The sequence below is a fragment of the Crotalus tigris genome, unplaced genomic scaffold (assembly GCF_016545835.1).
Source record: "Crotalus tigris isolate CLP2741 ecotype Arizona unplaced genomic scaffold, ASM1654583v1 scf7180000017945.11477521024:1554073, whole genome shotgun sequence".
NCBI lineage: Eukaryota > Metazoa > Chordata > Lepidosauria > Squamata > Viperidae > Crotalus > Crotalus tigris.
The window spans coordinates 1393839-1414728 of record NW_024096737.1 but is presented as its reverse complement, the minus strand read 5'-3'; the positions used below and the strand labels follow the sequence as shown (position 1 = coordinate 1414728).

At 39.6% G+C, this 20890-nt stretch overlaps 1 protein-coding gene across 3 annotated transcripts in view; it reads left to right on the top strand.

Annotated features, from left to right (window-relative positions):
- Positions 1-20394, top strand: part of PLA2G4A (phospholipase A2 group IVA) — a 73562-nt gene extending 53168 nt beyond the window's left edge. For all 3 annotated transcript variants that reach the window (XM_039345192.1, XM_039345191.1, XM_039345193.1), the window contains exons 15-18: positions 3130-3314; positions 6923-7118; positions 9118-9275; positions 17062-20394. In XM_039345192.1, the coding sequence (XP_039201126.1) occupies positions 3130-3314; positions 6923-7118; positions 9118-9275; positions 17062-17196 (674 nt within the window). In that variant the 3' untranslated portion in view covers positions 17197-20394. The remainder of the gene's footprint in view (positions 1-3129; positions 3315-6922; positions 7119-9117; positions 9276-17061) is intronic.
- Positions 20395-20890: the final 496 nt, after the last annotated feature.

Sequence of the window (20890 nt, the reverse complement as noted above, 5' to 3'; positions counted from 1 at the left end):
AAAAAAAATCACTTTAAATTAATTCAGTCCATTTAAGCTTCTTTTTCCTACATTCACAAACGCCGCCTTCTTAGAGTAGGGAAATCATTTCAAAAGTGCTCTTTACAGGCACAAAAGAAAAAAGAAACCCAAGAGAGGGAGAAAAAAAAGTCTCACCCGGCTCAGCCATGGTGGTTGCTGTGCTTAGATGTTCTTCTGACTTCTGGTTGCAGCGGCTAGGTGAATGGCCATTTTACTGGCCGTTCTTTCCACCGTTGGCCCAAAGGAGCTATCTTGGTCCTTGGAAGAAGCTGCCACTCTCCCAAGGATGAGAAGGACCTCCTCACCGGTAGCCGCCCCCCCAAGGTGGCTTTCCGACCCAATTAAGGGTCTACCGGCAGCAGAGAATCAGCTGGCAAGGAGAGCCATCTTCTCGCACAGCTGCGAGCACCGCGATCCGGAACCGGAAGTCCACATTTGAAATTTTTAAAGAACTCTTAGGTGGATGCCATTAAGTCCCAGTGATTTATAAGTGTGTAGGCTTTTCAAGGAAGGAAGTCTAGAATATCTTTTGTTATTTATTTCAGTTTCTTCTATTAGAAAGTCAGGTATCCTATAACTTCTATAGTGGTGTGTGCATGTCAATATATATTGAATTAGGTGAGAGTGGGCAGTGCAGTGGTTCAGCAACTAAAACACTGGGCTTGTCATCTGGAAAGCCAGCAGCCCAGGTTCGAGACCTGAGTGTTGTGCAATGGGATAAATGGACATTCTTGTCCCAGTTCCTGCCATCAAAATCCTATAAATGCAAGTAGATAAATAGGCATCACTTCAGTGAGAAGGTAACAGTGCTCCATGAAACCCATGCTGACCACATGACTACGGAAACATCTTTGGATAGCGCTGACTCAACAGAGATGAGCACCATGCCCTATAGTTGGCGATGACTAGCGGAGTAAAATCTGCAGGGACTCCATTAGATGAAGGTGGCTATTTATTATATCTTTATATCTTAATATATACATAGAGTTTTGAAGAGTGGGGACTGACGATTTTATTTTTAGATGGTTTTACATTTAAAGTCTACTTTTCATCAAGAAGCCTCTAGCAGCAACTATCTCTTTATTTTGTCCTCCCAGCTATCTTGGGCTGACAGAAATGGCTGAAATAACTGTTTTCTCAAATTCCTTCTTCAGAGGAAAATGAATAGAGAGTTTTGTACCGTGTATTCATTAATAAGTTCTCATTCAAGCACAGACTCAAATCGAAACAAAAGTTCAATCTACACTTTCTGGCTTCCCTTAAAAGTACTTCCAGAAAGGAAATATCTCTGTTTCTCATCTAATCTTGATTCAGTCCATTCTTGGAAGAGAGGATGTACTATTTCAGATGAACTGCTTGTACATATGAAAGCTGCAACCGCAAATGAGAAATGGAACAAGGTTGTAATAATCTGAACCAAATGTCTGGTTTTCCATGCTGAATTTGTATTTACAAAAGAATACCCAGATGCGCATTTGTCCTTAGATCTTACATTTATCCATCCATATGAAACTTTGCTCTGCATGGTCTAGTAAAGCTCTACAAAAGTAATTGAAACAATAGAGTGGAAAAATGAGGTCATGTGTGCCTCATCTTGGGAAAAAAATAAACTCTAGTATTAGAGAATGGCCCATAAGAAACTTCATTTAATGCAGATGTCCCCTGATCTCCCTTCAGTTAGATAGCATTTGTTGTAATTGAATATATTTTATTTTTTTGACTATTTTCATAAAGCATCAAGTAGTTACTTAGGCAGATTCTAAAACATATTCACCAAATTTGAAATAGTTGGATAAAAAAAATCTTTAACATCCAAAAGGTGTGTGGTTCCTTCCTTCTTTTCCTGACACATTGTGATTTATTTTCTGGCTTCTATGAAATTAGAATTCCTCATAGGTTCACATTTTCCTGCTCATGCTAATCAACATTCCATCATTTAGATATACCACTTTTGAAGAGAGTGTATAACTGACTGGGATTATCTTCTCTCAGTTGCTGCAGGTACAAATCATGTAATCCACTGCATTTATATCCCATCCACCTTCACCCAGGAACTCAAAAGAGATGCACAGTTTTCTTTCTTTTCCTTTTTTCCTTCTCCTTGACTTCTCAAAGAATTACAATAAGGTAGTTTAGTCTGAGAGATATTAACTGGCTCCAAGATACACAATGAATGTGGGTTGTACTTTCAACAGTCTAACCACTAACCACACTGTGGAGATGAATAGTGAGCCTAAGAGACTAAAGAATAATATCACTCACCTATAACCTGGGTTATGTGCAAATTAATGCCCCACCCCTCCTCTCCCATTACCACATTGGACTTATCACTGTAAATATCCTGAACTGGTTACAGTGGTTGACTAGAAGTATATATAATAGCTTGCTTTTATTTAAACCAAACATGTGAGACTTTCAAGTATTTTATTTTTTTCCACAAACGTTACTGAATTACTTTATGGAATAAAATACAAAAAAGAAGTTGCAAAGGGGAAGCAGGGAAAAAACAACAGTGGGGGAGGGTTGCGGATAAGAATGGGAAAAGAGTAACTTCTGATTTTCTTTGGTACAAGCATGAAATACAATGACCCTTTGAACTATAGAAAACTATAGCACACAGAGCTTCTGTGGTTATAAACAATTCTAGTCATCAGATCCCAAGGTTAAAGTTTCATTTCTTTCAGCTTTGAGGAAAAACTCCAAAAGTGGTTTCCAAGAAGGAACAAGGCTAGATAAAGACTTTTCTTTAAACCAAACAATCAATTTCCTCATCTTCACCAACTCCATTAACTTCATCAGCTATTCTTCCATTGTTGGTATTTGGGAGTCCTTTCATTGTTGTGTGTAAAGAAGCCTTGCTGTTATTATCATGTAGAATAAGAGAATCTCATGGGTTTTTTTTTTGTTGTTATTCATTTTGTGTGTCTATCAAGTCTAGAACAAAACTCTGGTTTCAATTGTGCATTCAATTTTAGAATTCTCTGAATTAAAATATATACCTAGCTTTCTTGAAAGACTGTCTTGAAAGACTTTTTTTAAAATTTGAAATATGAGAATTGGTTTGGAAAATGGCATTAATCCTCAATATTGTTACCTCCCTTTTCCTAGATCCTGATGAATTTGACAGGATATATGAGCCTCTGGATGTAAAGAGTAAAAAAATTCATGTTGTGGACAGTGGACTTACTTTTAATTTGCCATATCCACTTATCTTAAGACCACAGCGAGGAGTTGATCTTATTATCTCATTTGATTTTTCTGCTCGCCCCAGTGATTCCAGTCCTCCTTTTAAGGTGAGTAACCTAGACCAGCTATGGACCTCAATTGACAACATACTTCACTCTAGATTTTAAGTCTGTAAGTCTTCTAATGAGTTCTGGGTAGTGGTTTAGGGGTTGGACCAGATTCAAGAAAGATCAATATTAGAGTTCCCAGTGAACTATATAAACCTGAAATAGTCAGCCTTGCTCAGCTCTGTCCTACTTTACATAAGGGAGGGGATAAAAGGAGAAGTAAGTCAGTTATAAGTAGAACAAATATAAATTTTATTATATATTTATGGTATAGATATTACATTTAACAAAAAGAATGGTAAATACCGAGAAGGAGATACCATTCTCTGATTGGGCATTTTCTAATCAACCAAAAATCATTCTCAACAGATTCTTCTATGGTTATTTAGCTTGGAAATTAGATCTGTTCTAAGGACCAGATCCAATTGTACCTTTGGCCAAAGAGTGGTTAATATTTGGAGGAGGCTTTAAGGTAGATACTTTTTTTTGTGCAGGAAATTTCCTCTTCCAACCATTTTGGGGAAGCTAGCTTCCACTTGCACAAGTCTTTTATTGTCCTGTGGAATGACTTCAAAGATAGTTTTGCCAAGTCATCCTCCATGGAATATGTCCAAAGGAGTTAAGCACAAAAACGGATTTCTCTGCTTTATGCTGTTTCCTCATCTGTCCTATATATTTATTCCCCTCTGAGGAAAATGTGGGTCAGCTGAAATTCAACATCTTTTAATCTGCTCCAACCAGAATATCTTAAACAATGCCTAAACCTGGCCATTTCATGCCACACCACTTTGGCAAATGTACTGTTCAGAGATTTAGTTGATTATATACAACTATGCTTGTGGCTTATTTGGTGCACTGAAAGAAGTAAATTCTCATCTAATTTATTGTGCTGTAAATATGACTTTGTAATACTACCAGGAAAAAGATGAGAAAGACACAACATTATACATTTGGGAAAATATTTGGCACAATGATCATACAATAGACACTTGAGAATAATGTCATAGCTTTTGGGAAACATCGAAAAAAGTAGAAATTGAGCCATAAGTGTCCACATAATTTGTAGCATTACAAGGAGCTGCCTTTATGACGCAGGAAATGTTATGACCCTCTTGTTTTATAGAGATCCACCCTTTTATAGTCAATTAAATGTTACATTTATAATGGCAACAGTGCCAAACTCATGGGGTGACTTTTTTCCACAAAAAGCTACTAGCAATCTAATAATACTACTAATAAACTGGTAACATACAACAGGTTTTGCCATTGAAACCTTGGACTATGCTTTCATTCTTCCTGCTAACTGTCCTTGCAGACTGCCACGAGGGAAGAAGAAATAGGATTCTTTTTATTATTCTTGCAGTTTGAATTCTGCCCATTTATTGAAAAGCAATAAAGTCTAGCATTTATATTATCTAACAGCTAATCACGGACAGATGTTGAAGGGCTATCCAATATTGCACCAAATGACCCTTATTTAGAATCTGATATCTTCAGTTTCCACAAGTTGTATTAAGGAATTAAGCTGTTAAACAGATAATGGATTTTTATTTTTACTAATATGAGGAAGAGAAGAGAGAGAAATCATTATACCTGCTGGACATTGAGCATATTTTATTAATAAATAGAACATTTAAGCAATCATAATTTTCTACTAATAGAAAGGAAGTATGAGATGAGATTGTAGGGTTCTGGGACAGAACCATCTTACACTGTATTGTAAGGTTGTTTCCCAACTCTGTATTTTCAAAGGACAAAGAATTAAATGAGTGCCTAAAGAATAAACAAGATTACATTTTTATTGCATTTTCCCTGAAGCAAAGAAATAAGTGATATCTTTATGGCGGGAAATAGGATATATGTTTCACCAGAGGAAAAGTTTATAGAAATCAACAGAAAGCTACGATTTTTATGGTATTTTATACTCATCATGCTTCTTCACAACAACAACAAAAGATTGGTGCGATGTATACGCTTAATCAGTGTTGAACAGAAATGGATATATTTGATTCAAACATAGATGTATCTCACATGAGCTATATTTCTGTTAATCCCCCTATGAAGGGGGATGAACCAATTTAGTGCTAGAAGCTAGAAGCCCCCCTAAAACTAATAGAAATAAAAACAGTGACAGTGTCTCTTCATCATTATCTTTATGTTTCAAAAATTAAGCACCTGTCTTCACAGTAGTATTTAGATGAAAGTTCTTTAATTTTGGCTTTTGCATCTTTCCTTCCACATGATAACTGAAGGAAATTATTTTATTTACTAAGCTGCAAGAGATGATGATATTTTGATTTACTATAGTTTTTCTATAGTAAAAAATTACCATAAGTTTCTAAAAACAGGAACTCTATAGATGAAAATTTTTAACAAAATGTCTTTTCATGCTGTTTGTTCTGTTTTTCTAAAATATGTTTCAATTAGAATTTTACAATACAATAAGGATATAAAAACTGAAAAGAATAAGAAAAAGAAAAAATATAGGAACTAAAAAAGAAAGAAAATATAGAATTTTGACTTCCCTCCTTCTTTCTGTTGAGTTATTGCTATCTTATTCTTTCCCTGTCCTCTTAACCCTTTCTAATCCCTGCATCCATAAATCATCAGTCTTTTCTTAGTCCACATCAAAGATGTACAAATACTTAGTCCAATCTTTAAAAAGTAGCTGTTATCATTTTTCCCCTGACCAACCTGATTGTTTTTGCCATTTCTGTGAACTCCCATCAATCCAATCCTTAATTGTGGATATTCATTTTACCTGTTCTGAAAGCTAAAAGGCTAAAATAAATGTGTTTTTGGAGATATGGGAATATATTTTGTAATCTTTAAAGGCATATGCAGGATAGCTTTGTTTGAAATGGGAAAGGTGGCAATATGTGATTTCCAATTTCCAAAACTGGAACTAAAGCAACTGTCTGTCCTCTGAATAAAATAATATGGTTGTAGCATGTATTCTTATACATCTCAACCAGCTGAGAAATCCATGTGGTAGAAAGGATTAAACATTATCACTTAGTGCAATCTGAAATCCAAACCATTATTTTTTAATGAAGCTTTTACTTTGATTTTATTGTCATTTTATGAGGGTTAGGGATATTTATTTCTGACTATTTTAATGTTTTTATGTTGTAAGCTGCCCAGAGTCACTTAGAGACCAGATGGGCAGCAAATAAATTTAATTAATAAATTAAATAATAAATAATAAAATAATAGGACTATATGTCCATGGAGATTCTCATCCAAGTCATGGTTGTCCCCAAAGGTGCTTTTTCAAAAGGCAACTGGCCTTTGTTTTTTCTTGAAGATGTTTCGCTTCTCATCCAAGATGTTTCTTCAGTTCTGACTGAATGGTGGAGGATGATTGTGAAGTGCATCCTTCCATCTTCCACCATTAAGTCAGAACTAAAGAAGCTTCTTGGATGAGAAGCGAAACATGTTCAAGAAAAAACAAAGTCCAGTTGCCTTTTGAAAAAGCACTTTTGGGACAATAGAAGACTGTTCTCTTTTTCTCTAAATTATGGTATGCATGATTGTATCAGTTTGTTCCTTTCTTGTGTTCCTTTATCTGATGTTTGTGTCTTAAAAAAATATGGCTTTCTTTCCAGGAAATTTTACTTGCTGAAAAGTGGGCCAAAATGAACAACCTTCCTTTCCCGAAAATAGACCCAAATGTGTTTGATCGTGAAGGGTTAAAAGAGTGTTATGTCTTCAAGCCCAAAAATCCTGCATCTGAAATAGATTGTCCCACGATTATTCATTTTGTTTTGGCCAATATAAACTTCAGAAATTACAAAACACCAGGTCAGTAGAAAAAAACCATCATCACCACAAAAAATAAATCTGACAATCAGTTCCTTGTAAGATAAACCTTGGTGTGTACAGATTTACCCATATGCTTTTTATTTTATTTTTTAACACTGAATTTACTTTCATTTTCAGTCTTTCTTTTTGGACACTACAGGGTAAGGGAGGGAGGAATATCTTTGTAACTGCTGTTTCTGTTTCAATAGACAATGAAATTCAAATATAAGAAATTATTCCTTAGCTTATCAGTTTATTTAGATCAGGTGGGCACTGCAATGTAAATAAAGTCACATTTTTGCAAACAATGCAACAATTGCACTCTAGATTAGGATTTCTTGTCTGTTTGAGGAACAACTTAAGAACAATCCTGTGTTCTCGAGAATCTTAAGACAATTGAAAAAAAACTGTCCAAAAAAATCCATCATACTTAAATGACATTATGTGACTACATAACCATTCATCTTCAGTTTTCACACCCACCCCCAATTTTGTACAGGTAGTCCTCTACTTACAACCATAATTGAGCCCAATTTTTCTGTTGCTAAACAAGACATTTGTTAAATGAGTTGTGACTCATTTTACGACCTTTTCTGCCACAGTTGTTAAGCAAATTACTGCAGTGTTAAGTGATTCTGGCTTCCGCCATTAATGTTGTTTGTCAGAAGCCAGCTGGAAAAGGTGATCACATGACCCCAGGACACTGCAACTAAATACATGCCAGTTGCCAAGCACCCGAATTTTAATTACATGATCATGGATATGTACTGTGTTTTCCCGAAAATAAAACCCGTTCTTATTATATTTTTGCCTCCAAAAGAGGCAGCAGGTCTTATTTTGGGGGGATGTCTTAAGCACTTACCTTAGGACTGCCGCGGCCAGGCCTCTCACACCCCGACACCTGCCTTGCCTCCCCGGCTCACTTCTGCAGCCGCTCACCCCTACTCGCGTGAATTGCCCCTGGCCTCCGTTTCGCTGTCAGGAAAGGCCTCTGTAGCTGAGAAACGAGCTTCGGATTGTCGTGCATGTCAATCCAGAACTAGTTTCTTGGCTGCAGCTCTGATGGTGAAACAGAGGCAGGGGGTGCCACGTGAGAGGGCGGTGAGCGACTGCAGAAGAAGTGGGCCGGCGAGGCAAGTATCGGTGTGAGAGGCCTGGCTGCAACTGTCCTAATGTAAGTGGATGCAGGAAGCGCAGGATAGCTCCGCCCCCATGTCCCTGCTCTAGCTTCATTTTTATCCATGTGCCTCGCCCCACCTCATGCAACCCTCCTGGGTGGGGTCTTAAGTAGGGCTTATTTTAGGGATAGGGCTTATATTGGGCATGTAAAAATCAAGCTAGTCTTATTTTCAGGGTATCTCTTATTTTCGAGAAAACACAGTAAGTGTGAAAACTGATCATAAGTCACTTTTTTCAGTACCATTGTAACTTTGAATAGTCATTAAGCGAATGGTTGTAAGTCAAGGACTACCTGTATGGCATTCAGCCATAAAAATATTGCTCAGTTTTTGATATAGCTTGGATAGTCTATGCCAATTTTGTCAAGCTTTGCACACCAGAAGTTAAAATCCACAGGCAACTGATTCTGGATTAATGTATCATTATTTTACATGGGTTTTCTTTACTTTTTAAGATAATTTTTATACTCTTAGTACTCAGTTGTTATTTCATTCAATCTCTGTATGATCTTTGGAACAAACATGTATGACATTTTTTTTAAGATTCTGAAACCGATAAGCCAAAATTCTATTTGAGACAGTAGCAAAGGTTCAGTAAGATTCATCAATGTTTCATTGACTTTGCTAAAACCACAGACCAGGTTGTTTATTCTTGGTAACATTCTCAGTGTGCCTAGGACTAGGTATTTAAAGAATGAAAGGAGGAGGAAGAGCTTACAAGGAAAGTTTACAGCTTTTAAACATTGAATTGCATGCTTTTTATACCCACCTGCTGAATTATTTGATCTTAAGGTACCTCCTACTTTGCTGTCTAATTATAGGTGTTCAAAGAGAAACTCAAGAAGAGAAAGACTTTGCTGATTTTGATATTTTTGATGATCCCGACACACCTTTCTCCACATTCAACTTCCAGTATTCAAATGAGGCTTTCAGCAGGTTGCATGATCTGATGGAGTTCAATACCCTGAACAACTTAGATGTATGTATAATATACAAGGGAAGTTTTAGATGCTCTATTGAATTCAATGACTCTTATATCTATCATTTAAAGGTTCTATCTTGACAATTGTTATTAATGTCTAGATAATCCCCTTTGACTTTCAAATCTAGAAAGAAAACAGGTCCAGATAACATAAAACAAAAATGTATGTGTTACATTTATATAATGCAGCCAATGCACTTATAGTTGTCTTTCTATAGCTAACTTCTATATAATGGGCCCAATTTTGAATATCAGCAAAACACTCAATTTCCATAATATTATTAAGAGAGCAATTATTAAACATGGACAGATGACAATACAATGAATGGTCATTGAAGCTGTTGGGTATTGCCAGCATAGTGGGGTTGTTGGGCAAAAGTGCCAATTTCCTCAATTACGGCAGATAAGGAAGGCTATGTTAATATTGTCGATAATTCCTGCCTTGAATTCTGCAAACAAAGGTTGGGAAAAAAAATAAGATTCCTGTTGCTGCTTTGAAATGCTTTCTGCTTTAAAGTTCCATTGATTCTTGTCTTGCAGAGTTATATCTATTATTTCTTCAGCAGTTTGGGAACATTCCTTGCAAATCTATAAAGTGTAGACAAATGAGGCATTAATTTGTTTTTTCACAGGAAATGGTTTTAGCAACAAATGTTTAAACAGGAATGATCTTAGTTCTTATATCTTTGCTTTCTTCTAAAAAGCAGCAAGCAAGAACCTTGGATTGGCTTTTTATTAGGACTATCACCCCAAACTGTGAATGATTCTATTTCAGAATGTTGCAGACATATTCTTAGGATCAAAATTGCCCTGGCATTAAGGAAGCATATAATTGCCATCTCAACCTGGTTCATTCTAAATATGTTAGACCTTAATTCCAATAGTCTCCAACCAGACTGAACATAGTCTAGGTGGTCTTGGACTAGATCTCTCTTGAGGCAGAAAGCATTTTCCCTAAGCATTCCTATGGAAGTAGTAGTTGGCAACAGTTCTGGAATACTGCCTATGCTCCACTCAGCCCCAAGATTGGAGAAAATTTCAAAGCCATGCTCAATATGCTTCTCCTTTCTTATTTGGCCCAGAAGCTACGGTCAATCATGTATCAAAGTATTATGTTTACATTGCATTATTTATTTATTTATTTATTTATTTCTAAAATTTATATGCCGCCCAATCCCGAGGGACTCAGGGCGGCGTACAAAATTAAAACAATAATATAACAATAAAACAGTAAAATAAATACATTCATACAGCATGTCCAATCGTATCCCGCCCCGCCCGGGGACATCAGCCCCAGGCCTGCTGGAACAGGAGAGTTTTAATGGCTTTCTTAAAGGCCGGCAAGGTGGGAGTAGTTCGAATCTCAGGGGGAAGTTGATTCCACCAGATCGGAGCCACCACAGAAAAGGCCCTTTCCTGAGGGCCCGCCAGCCGACATTGTCTGACCAACGGGACCTGAAGGAGGCCCAATCTGTGGGACCTCACCGGTCTCTGGGAACTATGTGGCAGTATGCGGTCTGTAAGTAACCTGGTCCTATGCCATGAAGGGCTTTAAAGGTGATAACCAACACCTTGAATTGCATCCGGAGACCCACAGGAAGCCAGTGCAGCTCGCGGAGGATAGGTGACACGTGGGTGCACCTTGGCGCACCCACAATCGCTCTCGCAGCTGCATTCTGAACCAACTGCAGCCTCTGAACGCTCTTCAAGGGTAGCCCCATGTAGAGCGCATTACAGTAATCCAGTCTTGAGGTGACAAGGGCATGAGTGACCGTGAGTAAAATCTCCCGGTCCAAATAAGGCCGCAACTGGTGCATCAGGTGAACCTGGGCAAAGGTCCCCCTGGCCACAGCCAATAGATGTTGTTCCAAATTTAGCTGTGAGTCCAGGAGGACACCCAAGTTGCGTGCCTGCACTGAGGGAGGTAAATTTACCCCCCCCCCAGGACTAATGATGGACCATCAGGTTGACCTTTGGGAGGCAAGACCCAGAGCCACTCGGTCTTGTCAGGGTTGAGTCTAAGCCTGTTCACCCCTATCCAGACCCTCACATCTTCCAGGCACCGGCACATCACGTCGACTGCTTCACTGAAAGGACAAGGGTGGAGATATACAATTGGGTATCATCCGCATACTGATGATACCTCACCCCGTGTCGCCGAATGATCTCACCCAGCGGTTTCATGTAGATGTTAAAAAGGACGGGGGGACAGGACCAAGCCCTGAGGCACCCCATAATCGAGGCGCCTAGGGGTCGATCTCTGTCCGCCCGCCAACAACGACTGTGACCTGTCAGAGAGGTAGGAGGAGAACCACTGTAATACAGTGCCGCCCACCCCCACCTCTCCGAGACGACGCAGAAGGATACCATGGTCGATGGTATCGAAAGCCGCTGAGAGGTCAAGAAGCACCAAGATTGAGGAATAACCCCTATCGCGGGCTCGCCAGAGGTCATTGGTCAGTGCGACCAAAGCAGTCTCAGTGCTGTAGCCGGGCCTGAAACCAGATTGAAAAGGGTCCAGATAATTGGTTTCATCCAAGGATCGCAAGAGTTGGGACACCACGACCTTCTCTACAACCTTCCCCACAAAGGGGAGATTGGAGACAGGACGAAAGTTCTTCAAAACAGCTGGGTCCAGGGAAGGCTTCTTGAGGAGGGGCCTCACCACCGCTTCCTTCAAAGGTTGCGGGAAAAACCCCTCCATCAAGGAGGCATTGATTATCGCCTGGAGCCAGCCTCGTGTCACCTCCCTACTGGCAGAAACCAGCCAGGAGTCCAATAAACAGGTGGCAGCATTCATTGCCCTCACGGCCTTGTCCACTTCATCAGGGGTCACAGGTTCAAACTCGCTCCAGATAACATGACTAAGACCAGCCCTCGGCATCTCAGCTGGCACTGCCCAGTCGGAGTCCAGGTCTCTCTGAATCTGAGCGATTTTGTCCGAGAGAAACTGAACAAACTCCTCAGCTCTCCCCTGTAAGGGTTCCTCCACCTCCTCCACTTTAAGAAGGGAGCGGGTCACTCTAAACAAGGCGGCCGGGCGAGATTCTGTGGACGCAATAAGTGCGGAAAAGTGAACATGCTTTGCCGCCCTTATCGCCACTAAATAAGTCCTAAGATAGGCTCTTAATAGTGATCGGTCAGATTCAGAGTTACTGGCCCTCCAACGTCGCTCTAGACGTCTCTTGTGGTGCTTCATCTCCCGGAGCTCCTCAGTAAACCAAGGCACTCTCCGGGGACCACTACCACAGAGAGGTCGCAAAGGCGCAATTCAATCCAGGACCCCGGACGCTGCCTCATTCCAGGCCGCAACCAGGGACCCGGACGAGTTGTGGACAAGGGAGTCAGGTATTTCCCCAAGCTCCTCCTGGAACCAATCTGGGTCCATTAGGCGCCTGGGGCGGAACCACCTAATCGGCTCCATCTCCCTGCGGTGGGGGAGTGATGCTCTGAAGTCCAGCCTCAATAGGAAATGATCTGTCCATGACAAGGGAGAGATCTCTATTCCCCTTAATTCCAGATCATGTCTCCATTGCCCCGAGAGAAACACAAAGTCGAGCGTGTGACCACCCCTATGAGTCGGATCCTGGATTACCTGGGTCAGGTCCATGGTTGCCATGGAAGCCATGAACTCATGTGCCGCCTCTGAGCGTTCACCGAGTGATGGCAGATTAAAGTCCCCCAGTACCATAAGTCTGGGGAACTCCACCGCCAACCCGGCTACTGACTCCAGCAGTGCAGGCAGGGCTGTTGCAACGCAGCTGGGAGGTAGGGATGTCAGCAACAAGCCCAACTGAACCCGTGAACCCAACTTCAATAGGAGGGACTCACACCCAACAATCTCCGGGGCAGGAATCCCACGAGGACTCAGGGACCTCCGAGCGATGACTGCCATTCCCCCACCCCTGCCCTGATGTCGAGGCTGATGAAGCACGACAAACCCATCCAGGCACATCTCCGAGAGGGAAACACCCCCCTCAGGGCCCAGCCAGGTTTCGGTTATACATGCCAGGTCCACCCCCCTGTCCAATATTAGATCACGGACAAGGGGGGCTTTGTTGACAATGGACCTGGCATTAAGCAACAGCAGCCTACAGCTAGGGCCCTGTACTCCCCTGTCACCAGTACTACAGGATGAGCCTTTTGAGGGGCCGGAACAAGGAATCGCTCTAATATAGCGAGTCCTCGTTCCCCAAAGATGGCCTGCCCCTCGGCTCCTGCCATATCTGCCCATCCCAGTCATAACCGGGATTTTCCGACCTTCTTCCCTCCCCGGAGTACCCCCACCCTCACCAACCTTCTCCCTTCCCGACCGGACTAGCTTTCCATGCACACCAAGCCCAAGGGTAAGTCCTGTCCCCCCCCGCTTTTGCTATTGCACTCAGCAGAGGGGGCACCAGGCTCCGCCCCTGACTCTACCATTCTCCTACCACAAACACTCAATACACATTTACACTCAATTAATGTACATAAAAATAATTCATATTTATACACCCTAAATACAATAATAAAATTTATACCTAACAGGGCCACCATTCATCTGCATACATACACATACTCACAACAAACATTCTCTAAAAAATATTGCCCCTCCGTGTCCCAGGCTGGCCCAGTGTGGCCGGCTAGGTGATTGTTAGGTGCTTGTCTTGGGGCAGCCCGTACTTGGCCTTATGCTCCTCAAAGAGCTGAGTCAACTTCTCCAGGTACCTCTCGTGCAGCTCATCAATGGCTTCTCCGGACAGGTGGGGCGTCTTGAGCACCATAATCGGAGCTCCAATGATTGTGTAGATAGGACTCCGGAAGGGCAACAGGCCAAAGCTGTATTGGAAAATGCTGGGTCTCGGAGAGGCTGAGGCTGCCGGCCAGCTGCTTGTGCTCGGCGCTCACCACATAGTGGTTCTTCTCGAAGGCGCTCTCCAGCTGCAGCAGCTGTGAGGGTGAAAAGGCGGTGCAGATCTGCTTCAGCTTCTGGGCGAAGGGCCCATGGAAGAGCAAGTTCTCCTGGAACACCTCGCCCCCTTGGAATTGGTACCTAAAGAAGTGCTTCTGCAGCACCCAGGGATAGAAGTTGAGCGGGTCACGCGGCTGCGGGCCGAAGAAGGGGTGAGGCGAGGGGGGCAAGTGCAAGGAGCCCAGTTGCGGCAGATGGATGGTGGTTCACGACCTCCGGGAAGAGCAGTAGAGCGAACGCCCGCCGGTGGCGGCCGAACCCTGGAAGCTGTGGGGGGGAGGCCTTGACGGCGATGCTGGCCGGGTATCCGAGGGCGGCGGCAGCAGTGGCAGCGGCATGGGACGAGACCGAAACCCGGTTTGCCGCCCGCCTAGGCGGTTCCCGCCCCGTGGCTGAGAGAGGCAGACGTGGGTTTCCAGCTGCGGCAACAAGTCCTGCTGGATGCCAGTTGAAGATTTTGGGTCTCTACTGAGTACAGCAATTCTCCAGCCTCATAACTAACGTTGGGGGAAGAGGAAAAAGCATCCGTCCGGGACAGCCCATGCGGGGGAAGCGCCTGACTGGCCATCTAGCACCTCTAAGGCGTTTCAGGGTCTCTCGGACTCCTCCAGTAGCGCCGGGCAAGCATTCTAAAGTTGTTCACTATTCCAATGCAATGACACGTCCTTTTATTAGACCTTGATGCAGTAGAGTTCCCAGGCAGCACACCAACTTTCTGCTTTTGCATAATAATGCCATCATGCTTCTGTGTTTAAAGAGTTAATCTGTATCCAGGTTTTACTTTGTTATGCAAATCAGGCAAGAAAGACGATCGCCATTTTACTTTTCACTTTCTTCTAAAGGGAAAGTGAACAAAAGAAGAAGAAGAGGAAACTTGCTGAAGTTAAAGGCACCATCAAGCTTGAGCACAGTCTCTCCTGGTCTGCTCCGTCTGCTTTCAAATACTCACAAGCAGCTGAAAAAAAAAGCAGATGTGGAAGCGGCAACTTGCTTCATCCCAAAAGCTTCGGAATGAAGGCTCCCTGGAACGCAGAGATTGCTCAGGATCCGAGGGAGCTCTACCCTCTGATCCCCAAAATAACAGGGATCCAGGGGAGCTCTTACCTCTACCTGAGAGCTCTCCTCCTCCCTTTTTCCCAGGGAGGAGATTCAAGCCGCGGGACAGCTGATTGTCAAAGTCCCGCGGCTTTTACACGGACCAGGAATGGGCGGCTTTGTAAAACGCTGCCATTCGTCGTCACTGGAACCACCGGAAGTCTTTCCTTGCTCTAACTCTAACCTTACTTTCTCCTTGTTGCTTTAATTTCCGAAATCCATTTTGTAGGCTTAAGATATGAACCAAATCCTTAGAACTAGTAGGATACTTTCATACATTAAGTAGTCAGTTCTGACCATGAATTTACCTATTATGCTTTATTGACAAGCAGAGCTTCTAATTAATGCATAATGGACAAAATTGCATACTTCTACAGAGTGCAGACATAACTTTCTTTAGGGAGAAGCAGAAATTGGCTGATGTTTCATTAAACAGAAAAAAGAAGGCACATGGCTTCCATATGCATAGACAATGACATTTTTCTTACATTTAACATTTTGTAACCCACTCACCCACCCACTTTTCCCCATAGAAATTCCATATATGGACATGTTGATGCATGTTCAATACAATGGAAATTTATATATTTGTTAATTAAATTTATATGTCGCTGCTCTCATGGTTTCATACACTGAGCTATAAAGTTGATGCTAAGGTCTCTTTCACAAAACAGAAAAATTGGGGATTGATTAGATGGAGAAGCTGAGAAAGTTAGTTTATGGTTGTGTTCCTGAACAAAACCACAGTTTTAATATGCAAAATATAGTTGAACTTTTCTTTTTGCTACACAGTTTAGTAATTACTAACATTACTTTTCCTGCAGAAGTCCTAACTGTTGAGTATATTATGATTAAAAGGGGCCATCTAGTGGTTAAATTTCATTCTCCATTAAAATAAAAAAAAACACTGTGCAAATTAAAAATAACAAGCATAAGTTATAAAATCATATGTTACAATTGTCCATGGTAATATTTTCATCAAAGTCTTTGCTATTGCATACATTCTCCTTTCGTATACGCTTCTTAGTTAAGCCAAGAATGATTCTAAATGAAAATGGATTCCAGAAGTTAAATTATGCACATAATATCTGAAAGAAGGGAAACATCTCAAAAAAAGATACACAAAATCAGTGCACAGATTATCTTGTCCATAGCTTGAGGGATAAGCCCAGCCTTTGCTTGCATTAAAGGGCTGTATGTGAAGGAATTCTTGCTGCTGCTACGTTTATGCACTTATGAAATTGTGCATATTTGGATCATGGCGAGAATCTGTCATTCTTTTGAATAATGCTATCAAAGTATATATTAGAAAGTGCTGTATTCTTTTTTATTTCAGAAAGTAGAAGTATATATAAGCTTAGGATATGTGCACAAATATTTTGGGACTTCATACTATAGTGTTTCACATTCAAAGACTCAAAAGGGGTCTTTGGATTATTCATGTGCTATATAATACATGTATGGGAAATGTATGTGTGTTTCTGTATCTACTTGTGTATAAACAAACATACACAAAGAGAACAAGATCATTTTATTTCCATCAGAAATTATTTCTTTAATGTAATTAATCTTTTGTTTGTTTAGTGTAAAAAGTATACAGTGCAAATCTGATAGATACCTCTTTAGAAATTGGTTCCACTAGGTTTAATGGAACATATTTCTTTGTAAGCAAGCAGATGGTACATGACAGCACCAGTACAATTTTGATACTATTCTTATTCTTTTTTTTTTTTGCAGGTAATCAAAGAAGCAATAACAGACAGTATTGAGTATAGAAGGCAGAACCCATCACGCTGTTCTGTATCACTCAGCAATGTTGAAGCAAGGAGATACTTCAACAAAGCTAAAAGCAATAGCTGTACAGAAGGATAAATACCAGCTTTGCTACTTAGAACCAAGACTTGTTGCATTGATCTAACAGACTTTATGCAGAAAAGAATCACTGGGAATTAATCATTACAAAATAAAGGAATACAATTGCATCCCTGATGATGATGAAAATGAGAGCAGGTTTATTTACAGCTAGATACCAAATAACATGTATAGTATACATTCCAAAATAAGACATAAAGGAAGAAGGAGAAAAAAGAACAAAGTAAAATACTTAATACAACAGAATTCATAAACATTATACTAGACAGTAATGTTAAATAAAGTAAAATTAAAAATGGTTAATCTGGTTTTTCTTCAGATCATATAAATCCGTCCCACTTATTCTTGTATATTCTCCTCATTCCTTTAAAACACTTATCCCCAGCAAGGCTTTCTCTAAATATATTGATTTATTTAACATGTTGGAAGTTGTAATCTTAGTTTTAGCTAGAGACTGAGTTGGGGAATGGTTGTTTTAAAAATACTCTAATTTTTGATGTGAAAATGCTGTATTGTAAGTAAATTGTTTCTTGAAAGCATATTCTTCCCAGGCAATTATATAAAAATATTTGTATCACTGTGAAATGAATGTTAAAAGTATAAATCCATCTCCATGCTCCTTTGATTTAACAATATCAAAAACAAACGAGGTGGATAATAACATTGCTTGCTTTTCTTTTTGTTTTGTTGAATTTTTATCTAATTGAACATAGTAGAACCTTGATTTACTTTAACTTAGGTAAAGGACAGGAACTTTTTTTAGAAAAAAATGTTTGTTTTCAAGTAAAGTTAACATTCTATACATTCTACAAAGGGACTTAAACTATCAAAACAAATAGTGGCTTCCTTTCCCAGTTATGGACATGTTCACAGTTATTTATGTTGCCAATTGACACCGGAAAATATAGGAAACCATTCTGCATAAAAGTTATTTTTGCAAACTACTAGTTATTACGAGCCCATTTCCCCTTCCATCACACTGCTATCTCATGCAACCATCTGTTATTGTTGCAATCTGTGCATAATTCTAAATCCTAATGGAGGATGCTTGTTTTGCGCATAACCTGTTACATGAATCTACACCTTATGATAAAGGAATATGTAAGGCTGTTATGGTTTGTTGAATACCCCCAGTTTGGTATTGTGTGTGAGCCACACTATGAAATCATTTTTCAATATTTAATTTATGGAACATGTGATATATTTCAGAGCCAAACTAGAGCCAATCCTTTCCAGGTCATGCTCCCATCCCTTCTCTTTGTTCCTTGGTAAATATACTAATCTATTTTAGATATGGAGTTGCCTTCTCAAACAAAACAGAATATATTTCCCTTGCTGGTTTGTGCTTACAATTGTAAAATCTTGACAAGATGGGCTATGCTACTGCTTGGTAGAAAAATTAAATTCGGATGAGCAATTCAGTCGAGCACGCAGGAAAAATACAGAGTAAATGCTAAAAAAAAAAGGACATTGAGTTGAGTGGGTATAGAAATTGAATAAATAAATAAAATTACTTGTGGGTATTTCTTGGTGAGGATGTTTGCCTTCAAATTAACATATGATTCCTGGTGACTGCCTGGATAAGTCCTTGCAGTTTTCTTGGGAAGTTTTTTCAGAAGTGCCTGTCCATTGTCTCCTTCTTAGGGCTGAAAATGACTGGCATGAGGTTACTCAAATGTTGACTTCATGTTGAAGATGGGATTAAAACTCATGACATTTTGATTTCTAGACTGATCTCTTAACCATCTCATATAGTTTAGAAACCAAACTATATCCACTGAACCAGATATTTAATCCAATATGTAATTATTCCTTTTGTATGTACTCCTTGCTGGGAATTGTAAAAATCTCCTCCAAATCAGAGTTAATTTATGCCTATTTCTCTTTTGCTCCAGGCACCAAACAGCACCAATTGATTGCCCACAAGAATATTTACTTCCCTTCTGACTTCCCTAAAAAGTTTTTTTTTTCACATCCCTACACAAAAGAGAATTTTAAATCCTTACAATGGCCAGACATTACAAGGGCAATTGAAGGATAATACATATATACCTGTAATGACATTTTTTTGCTATCTAACGTCTATTGTTTAAGTCCAGGGAACACGAGAAGTTACAGTAATTGCATTCCTTTTCCCTGGAATGTTGTAAAATGATCTCATATTTGGCCAATATTCATTCGAAAAGTGACGTGATTATCTTTGCTAAGTTGAAGCAGTTTGCAATGGCAACTATTGCAAATATGTATGATCAGACCTCTGCTTTTATCAAAAGTAATGATCCTTGGCTGTTAAAATGCTTTATTTCAAAGCTTGGGTCCATCTCAGAACAAAAATATTAATGCCTCTGGAGACTGGAACAAAAGATCAACTGAAGGGTCATGCTTAGAGCTTTGTTTTCAAGACAGATGGAACGAGATAGCATTCCTAATAGATGTAGTTACTTCCATGGTTGATCATAATTTCACTTTATCAGGAGAGTTTATGATGACCCATGTACAGCCGGTTTGCTCTTTATTTAACTGGTGCCTTTCTCCCTCCTCTCCAATAGTCTCTGGTTCTAAGAAAGTCTTTAGGATGTTTTTGCTAGAAATTTATTCTAGTTGATTTTTGTTGATCTATGCTAATTTGTATTGCATTTTTTTCTTGCGGGACAGCTATTTTTGTTAAATTTGGTTTGCATAAGTCGTATATTAAAGAAAACCCTACAATCCTTCCATTTTGAAAGACTGTTTATTCAATAGTTGCTGAATTTTTAAAATAATTGTTTAATTATTTCATTTTCCTTTCTATAAAAATGTAAGTTGCTTACTTCATTTAATAACTATTCTATCCTCTATTGTATTAGTAAGGGTTTACTAAAAGATCTATCATACTGATTAATCTGTTTTATAATAATGTGAATTAGATGTTTAAAATCATGACAGGATTTTATATATTTTTTTAAAAAAAACTTTCTGTGAAAACAAAGGATGTGATACAATCTTTTTTTTAATATATATATATATTAAGTAAAACCATCAACATGTTAAATCATTCTATTTTCTTTTGTTTAGGATGTTTAATTGTTTCACAGGACTAAATGAAGAATTGTCCCTTAAAAACATTTCATATCTTTTTCTTAAAATACTTGGAATATCATCTGTTTTGTCCCATGACATTATTATTTAATGTTTTAAATAAATGTTACTGTATGGTTACATTATAGACTATAAAATTTACTGTCTCACATTTCCATCATTTATTATACAGTTGTATTATAGGAAACATAATCTTGATTCACTTGAAACCATGGTTTAGAAATACATTTGCTCAACCCATTCCTTTTCTCTCATCACTTCAAGATTTGTCATTATGTTTTCTTTCCCCTGGTTTGATGTTCGGTTTCAGTTCATTCAGTTTTATTTATTTCCTGTCTTTATTATTTTTACAAATAACTCAAGGTAGCACACATCTCCAACAAACTGGCCCAAGGTCACCCAACATCGGACTTGAACTCACAGTCTCTTGCTTTCTAGCCCAGTGCCTTAGTCACTAGACCAAAAGGGCTCTCACATATATTGCATATAATGGCAGAACCATATAGAATGGGAGAAAACTGGCAAGGGACTTCCCTCAAGGTCATTATGAGCCCCCAATTCTAATATAAGGTAAGTAATGACGTAAAAAAAAATCTTGTGCCAGCCAGTTTTGCAG